This window comes from Ixodes scapularis, unplaced genomic scaffold (assembly GCF_016920785.2).
Source record: "Ixodes scapularis isolate PalLabHiFi unplaced genomic scaffold, ASM1692078v2 PGA_scaffold4__175_contigs__length_147842914, whole genome shotgun sequence".
NCBI classification, from domain to species: domain Eukaryota; kingdom Metazoa; phylum Arthropoda; class Arachnida; order Ixodida; family Ixodidae; genus Ixodes; species Ixodes scapularis.
This window is the reverse complement of record NW_024609879.1, coordinates 121543094-121551074: the sequence shown is the minus strand read 5'-3', so window position 1 is coordinate 121551074 and position 7981 is coordinate 121543094. Positions and strand designations below refer to the sequence as shown.

General features: G+C 45.9%; 1 protein-coding gene across 1 annotated transcript; it reads right to left on the bottom strand.

Annotated features, from left to right (window-relative positions):
* Window positions 1-3787: 3787 nt before the first annotated feature.
* Window positions 3788-4841, bottom strand: LOC120844099. The gene has a single exon (XM_040215725.3). It carries the CDS (start codon window positions 4811-4813, stop codon window positions 3944-3946), a length of 870 nt encoding a protein of 289 aa, XP_040071659.2. The 5' UTR covers window positions 4814-4841; the 3' UTR covers window positions 3788-3943.
* Between the last annotated feature and the right edge of the window lie 3140 nt (window positions 4842-7981).

The window sequence follows — 7981 nt, the reverse complement described above, 5'->3', positions numbered from 1 at the left end:
TCTGTTGCGCCCCCCCCCCCCATAGTCTACTCTACGCCTATGGATAGCAGGGTGTTGAACCCAAGTTTTCTTCGTTCCGGTTCAGGGCCAATGGTTCAGGTCCGGTTCAACAACGGAATAAAAGAAACAACCGTCCCTATTGGTTCAAGCTGGGTCCTATTCTCCCGCTAATAATTATTTGTGTATGTATGATTGGACTGCCGAAAGTTAGCCTCAATAGCTGTCTTGCGTCTCGGCTATATTTAAGAAATCTAGTCAGTGCAATAGCACTGCTAGCCGGCGGGGAATTGAACGTCTTTCCACATTTTTGTAAGCTCCGTCAATTTTGACCCCATGAACGACCCATCGGTTTTTCCTGTGGCTGTCTGTCCCCTCCTTTCCCTGGTATCCTGAGTAACGACCAGTGTTGTACACGTTCCTCAAAAAAATAAACGAAAGCTCGTTCCTCGTTCCTTCTGATTTTTGGAACGCGTTCCCGTTACAAGTTCCATATGTGGAAAAGAAACTCGTTCCCGTTACAGTTAAAGAAATGGAACGCATCGTTACATATACGTTACATTTGTATTTTTTGTTAATTACCATATTATTTATATCAAGCAGAGTTTTTTTTTTTTTTTTATCTATCCCATTAGTAGTCAACATACGAGTTTGTATGTCGTGATGGGATGGCACCAGGAGTAGAAAACACGCGGAAGTAGGGTTTCATTTGTTGATATATTCATGTTAAAAATCTCAGCTATTAACCATGTCCATGTTTGTAGTGGACAATTCAGACGAGCCAAATGTACTTTTACCCAAGATTGCACGAGCGTTTTACAACAACCTCACACGCTTCAATTTAACAGAGTCCCATGTTAGAACTTAACAACAGTTGCTTCTCGATGTTGCTGTCCGCTAGACGAGCAAGTAAAGGAGAGGGTAGGGCTTTTGGAAAGTCAGTCTTGAAAGCTACAAATACTTCAATGTGAAGCTTGGATTTGTTGTTCAGTTTGAAGGTGGGGGACAAGAGAAGGAATACGGATTATTTTTTGTGCATCTTTTAAGTGAATAATGTTCGGGATACAAGCGCGAGTCCGATATCTGGCAATCTGTGACCTTGTAATTGTAGGTCTCGTTATTGAAGTTTAAAAACGGCTGCAGTCGGAATAAGATCTCTGGGTGTATGAGGATTTGTGGAACCAAAGAAATTAGCTGAGTTTGAAACAACCTTTTTTTTTTTGTCTTTTCCTACGACTAAAAGTTTTGCTTTTTGTACAGCAGTTTCCGGCACTCAAAAAAATATCAATGCCCACCAGCTCTCCTGCACCTGAAACTGTTAGCAAGCGAGGACCACACAAAATAATCCATAAGATTAGTAGCCAAAAAGTTAAATAGATCCTGCACTTCGTAAAGATATTGTTTTTGAACTTTCATACTTTCCCTGTTAAAAACAAAATAAAAATTACCCCACTGGACTAAAAAAAAAACGCCGTTACTCTTTCCGTTCCAGTAAAAATGTAACGCGTTCCCGTTCCAGTTCCAGCGATACAAAATGGAACGGCGGCGTTCCTTCGTTCCTCCTAAAAGGAACGCGTTCCAGGAACGCCGTTCCTTGGAACGCCGTTTCATACAACACTGGTAACGACCCGGCCGCAGATACGTCTGATGAGTGAAAAGCTGACCTTTTATTGTCAGAACGTTCGCGGCTTGCGCGCGAAGTCAAATTACTTTTTCGAAAGTGTCGTGACCTCAGGCCTTGATGTATATACTGTGTTGCCGAAACGTGGCTTCATGATGACATAGATTAAGTATTTTCCGGTTGCATACAATGTGTTTCGTAGCGACAGAGACTACAAACCCGTCGGTGAGCGCTATGGTGGAGGCGTTTTGATTGCTCTCAACAGTGCAGTGCTGGCTCTACGCCGTTTTGATCTTGAAATGCACGAGGAGTGTGTCTGGCTAGAAATTAAGTTCGCAGGTGGCCAGCATTTGTTAGTAGGAAACTACTATTTGCCTCCTTCCATGTCTAGTGTCAAGTTCGGTGCCGTTCTCCTTGACTTCTCGAGCAAACTTGATCCTGAAAGGTACAAAATCGTTATTTTTGGTGATTTTAATGTTCCTGTTACATGGTGGGAATTGGATCACAGATCAGACGGGTTGAGCAAGGCGTTGCACCGCGTTAACTTCTTTAGTTTTAATGGCTTTGAGCTGGACGATTGATTGGCGGATGCCTGTGGTAATGTATTGGACGTATTTCTAGTAACGAACGAATATTCAATTGTGCCAGTCACCGAACCGCTCGTTCCCATTGATATTTCGTACGTCCCGTTTGGTGTTATCTAAATATTTCTAAACATGTGCGGCGTAGATCGGTTGATAGATTCGACTACTTCAAGGTTGATTACCTTGGCCTTTGTTGGTTTCTGGCGCTGGCAGTTGGGAGGCCGTTTATAGCGCTGCCTATGTCGATATAGCTGTTTCTGAATTGTAACTGAAGGCTTGTCACGCTGCATATCCAGGAATGTACGTCGCTCTCAAAAATATCGTGCGTGGTTTTCCTGCGAACTTCGTCGAGTCTTACGTAAAAAATTCCATCTACGCAGGTTGTCAAAAGGATCACACGCCAGGCATTGCGCACAAAAAATACCGACAATGCAGAGCGCTGGCTAAACATCTTACCAAGCGTGACAGACAGGTCTTCCATTCCCTTGTTCAGCAGAACGTGATTCGGCGCCCTGAAGAGTTCTTAAACTTCACGCGCAATCGCACCAAACATAAACACATCAGATATAACATCACCAGTTCCACACACAGAATAGAAGAAATCAAGAACGTACAGCTGAACTATTTTTATCAAAATGTTGGGGAAGCCAGAAGCAGTTTATAAATCCTACATAAAAAAAAGAACATGCATTTTTTTTTCTTGAATTGATAACCACAAATATTATTTTTCTATTTTACTCCTGAACGAAAAAAAATCAACGTTTCGGTCGGATTTTGGTTCGCAGACAAATAGAGGCGTTTTCAGTTCCCGCTGGGTTCGATACCCTGGTTATGGCGGCTCAGATTTGACGCTCGTGAAGAAAGGTGTAATAGAGCCCCGTCGCGCGCATCAGATCTGAGCCGCCATAGCTGACCTGATGCCTCGCCGGGATGCCCAGCTACTGAAATGGGCTGGACATCTTGTTCTTGTATTAATTCATCATTAATGATGAATTCACACAAAGCCAGCGTTGTGCGTCTGATGTCTAAAAAGGTTAAGAACCTGTTGCACGGCCACAGTGTGGGCCTGTCGCCTTTACGCAAATTACGTATGGAGGGGCGATCGTCTGCCCTGCTGAATCCATACCATCTAGAACAGGGGCGCCCATAAACTATGGCTCTTCGCGGGCTCAAGTGCGGTTCGCGGCTCCCAGGTAAGCGTGTCTTCCTTCCCCTCCTGTGCCCCAGGACCAAATGAATTCTAAAAAAAAACTAAAAAAAAAGCTCAAGTTTTGGTTTAGTTGTGTACTACATTACCTACATAAAGCTGGACTGCGTTTTGACATAGATATGTCCAGTGACTCTGTTTCCTTTATTGTTCTAAAAACAATTTCGAGCCGGATACGCATAACGGGCGTCAGGGGCAGTGGCTGACTAGCGAACTATGCATCCATAATCACGGTGAATTAACCTGAGACTGCGGTATAGAAGAGAAGCATCAAAACGTAGAAGGGGCAAAAAGTAGAGAGGACGAAGTCTCATTTGGGATGTCGTCCTTTCTATTTTATGTCCCTTCTACGTTTCGATGTTCTATACAGTAGATTAAACGGGCACGTCGAATTATGGCTCCACTTTTATTCTCCCCTTTCAGAGCGTGCAAAATATGCATGCAAAATACTCTACATCTTAGTTGCATAAGGGGCCCTAAGGCATGCAAGGCACGCGATCGGCACTACAAAGAGACAGTCGTTATCCCACGAATTTACACCAACAACTGTCTCTCAACCCCGTTACCCCTTGTCACCATGGGACACCACCAGCGGCCACTGCTTAGCAGGATAATCCCACTGAATCTTGAAGAGTAGAGAGCCATTACCACGATACAGGTCGCCGTCCCCACAAAGGTGAGACAGATGATGACACCCAGCGTTGCCACCCGCTGGTTTGAGTCCTGATTCACCATCTTCAGCTCCTCTTCAGCCGCCACGTCAACGAGCGTCTCGTTGGGCATCAGTAGGGTGTGATTGGCGATGATGGTCCAACCGGCGGTGCCACTTCCCGTCGAAGAGGGCACCGACGAAGACACGCCGAGTTTTGTCGAAACTGCGTACGTCGAAACGTCGTCGCTGCTGAGGCTGCCTGTCCTCCAGACACTCCTGCTGACTCCTGGCGTGCTGGGCCTTTCGGTCGTGTCGTTCAGCAGCAGTTGTATCTTGTTGATGAGGTCGCTGAGGAAGGTCCGGCTGTCCTTCGTTTTGATGAGGGACCCGAAGAACTTCTCGTCGAAGCTGTTGTCGAAACTGTTGTCGAAGTCGCGCTCTCTGAAGCACGACACGGCGGTGGTTGTCGCGGCGATGATCCACAAGCCCAGCGCGTAGCAGCTTGCTCCCTGCACCATCGTCGTGGTTCGCAGTCGGCGCAGACGAGCCCCTCTGCCCGCTGGTCGACTCTGCTCAGCAGGACGGTGCTTGGGCAGCTCGGCCATGGCACGTCGGAAAAGCTCTAACGGGGAGCTTTGAACGTTGGAGGTTCCGACTGGCTGTGCCTGCTCTTCTTCCTCTTTCGCGGGATGATGGAGACCGAAAATCAAATTTGCTTCAAAACTGAAATATGATGTATTGCATTTGGGCATCTGCTTAGATATTAAACAAGAAGTAGTTGTTTTCGCAAGAATAAAGCATGTAAAAAAAAACCCATTCAAAATATATTTTTTTAAAAAATAGCAGTCCTGTGTTAATCTACAGTTCAGTCACAGCTATAGCTGCGACACCTCACGGCGAAGTCTTTGGGCCTCGGCGTCGCTTCACGCACCGTAGGACGCATGAACAAAAGGGTTCGGAACAAAATGGGCATGTGTTTTGTTCCGAATGCTTTTGGTTTGTTACATTTGGTTCGAAACTTTTTGTTTCTTTCTTGTTCCGGAGCACGTGAAAGCGCATCTCGCGGCCCGAGCTCTTGGCATTGACAGTGACTTTTTTTTTATTATTTTATTTTCGAGAGGGCGCATGCAATGGGCATCGGGTACTACAAAAATTGAAAGACGTTTAAAAATCTCTAATGCTTAACTAGAGCGCAGCTCTTGAGGAGAAGAGGAGGGTAATGTCCTCTTCCTTTCCTCCTGCCCTCCTCCTCTCCCGTCCTCTACTCCTCCCGCTGAATTTGTTCATGGATGACGTGACACGAGGTCATGTGACGTCATTTTCCCCGCTAAATTTAGCGGGGCGGTTACGCCGACGGCGACGCCGCGAAACGCGGAAACGGGCGCCTAAGCTGCGCTCTAAAACTTGCTAACGCCGTGAGGAAAAAAATTGACCGCATCTCCACGTGGTGAATGATGTTGATTGGTGCGAAGCTCTGGTGGTGCCTGTCTGCGTAGACGCTGAGCCGCAGCATGCCGAGCCTTTTGTTCGTTTCCATCCATGTCAGAAAGAGAATGTGTGGTATGGAACGTGGTTATATACGCATGTGAGCATTTGACCGCAGCGTCCTCTCGTCTATAAACCTTGAGCCAATATATACAAAGTTTAACGCGATTATATACGCATTTGACTGCAGCGCCCTCTCCTGTATAGACGTCGAGCGGCTACATGCAACGTTTCATCCATGACATCCCCAGCTCTTGAGTTACTACCACATCTCAGAGCCCCCTACTCGTCCCGTAGTCGTGGCCGAGTGCTTAAAGGGGTCCTGCAATCATATATAAGCGTCTGCCTTTTTTGCGATTTCCACGTCTCTTGGGGTTCGGGCCAGCCAGCGGGCACGGAGGGAGTAACTAAATATCAGTGCGTCATATTCTAACCGGACGACGCGGAAACCTCCTCCACCGACGAGGGCGACCCGCGGTACCGAAAGCGCGGAAAATGTGACGTCTTTGGTCCTGCGCTTACTACTTGTCAGAGCCGCTAAAAGCTTCTTTGTAGTCGAAATAAAAAATATAAGTGGCGCGAACCCTTTAAATTATTTAATAAAGTAGTTTTTATTCAGTATTTTAGATCAGACAAGAAATGAATGCAGTTCATAAAGTACGGAAACAAGAAATGACCCGTCGACATACCCGCCACCAAGCGGTGGAAAAGGCGGCGCATTGTAGAAAGGAGTAGTGGGATACATAGAGTTATTATAATGTACGCTAGAGGTTCAACTGGCGCTAGTGTCTATGTGACTTCCGTGACGCAAATCGAAGCAGACAGCAACCAGTCTACTTTTGCGGTGCTCCTGTGCATTCCTATGGGAAAACGCGCGTGCATTTTGTCTCTTCGCCGGAAAATAACACGGAACACTTTGGTTATTTGGGTCGTACCAAATAGTATGTACCCTGATTAACACTGTAAGAGTGTAATTGCTTTAGTTAGCGCATTTTTCTTCATTAGTGAACGATTTTTAACTTCGCTATATTTCAACTCCAAACGTGTGTTCCGCAGCAGGTGTGTAAAAACAAGCAACGATTCAAAGCAAAATTACAATCGAAATGAATATAGAGTGTATTCAAGGCTCCCCAGCGTTCCAGTGACGCTTATATATTGCTAATATGCCAGTCCTGTCACTATATGAAAATGACCCCGTCGTGCATGCGCACTGATAAAAATATTCAAAACATAAATAATAAAGTATGTGGGCTATGAAAGGTGTCACTTCGTATTGTTTTCTCAGCCGGGCAGCTTTTATCGGGCACTTGTTCTCAAATATTTTGATCGTGCTGGTGATATTTTGGACGTAGAAGTTCGCAGAGCAGAAAGAATAAAGCGGTATACTTACTTATTTAAAATCGGAATATATTACGCGGCCTTCAATTTATTTGGATCGTACATGCGCAGGTACTTACTGATCCAGTGTTTCTGCGTAGTTCTTGCCGTCTCCCTTAATTTCCAGATGTCCTTCGTTCGTACGTCGTGTTCGCGCTAAAAGTGTCCGACAGTGCACATAAATATACGTACGAAGCCGTTTTAGCACCGTTTTTAATGCGATGAATTTGAAACAAAAACGCCGTAACTGGCCAATTATTTCGTCGGCCTGTCTGAGAAATGTTCCAAGCTACCTAGTACGTACGAATTATTCGTGATATTTGCTCTTATGATCGAGCGCAGGGAGAAAATGCACTCACTTTTTCCCATAGAAATGCATTACCGGAAGTCAATTTTCGACTGGTCGCTGTCTGCTTCAATTTGCGTCAGCACACCAGCGCCACTTGAACCTCTAGCGTACATTATAATAACTCTATGGTGGGATCCAACCTCCTTGAGTGGGATTAGGCGCCGACACGGAAAGGTCCCGGATGTACGTGGCGGCGCTGCGGTCGTATGGACAGGATAGGACAGGAGGATCCGACCGGCTCCGAGCGTTCCGAAGGCCTTCGGCGAGAAGCTTTGTCTTGCGGTTTGGCCGTTTTTCGGAGCTCAAAGTGGCTCCCATTCTGAACTGATCTTTACCCCGTGTTTGCTGTCGTTTGTGGCCAATGAAGTGTCATGCCGAATTAGTATTTTATCACGCAGCAAATGTAATGAGAGCCGCTCTGGCTGCTCGCTGCATACAGCCTATCCAAAACATGCTTTAGTGGCGTCCTCTCGCGCCGTCGACACGGAGTGCGGCGGCCGTGAGCGCTCGATAAAGTTCACGGCCACTCTCAAGCAACCAAGGACGTCATGAGGGAGGTTGTCTTTTGCTTGTTTTTGTAATTTTAATTCGCCTATAACTTTTAAAATTAAGGGAATTTCGAGAAAAGAAAAGTTTCACTAAATTACTATGTTCAGTGCGCTCAGGTTCGGTGCAAATTAAAAACCAGTAAAAAAGTACTTGCAAAAAG

Excerpts from the sequence above, each read along its gene's own strand:
- LOC120844099 (XM_040215725.3), bottom strand. The coding sequence starts at position 4,813 with ATGCCCAAATGCAATACATCATATTTCAGTTTTGAAGCAAATTTGATT.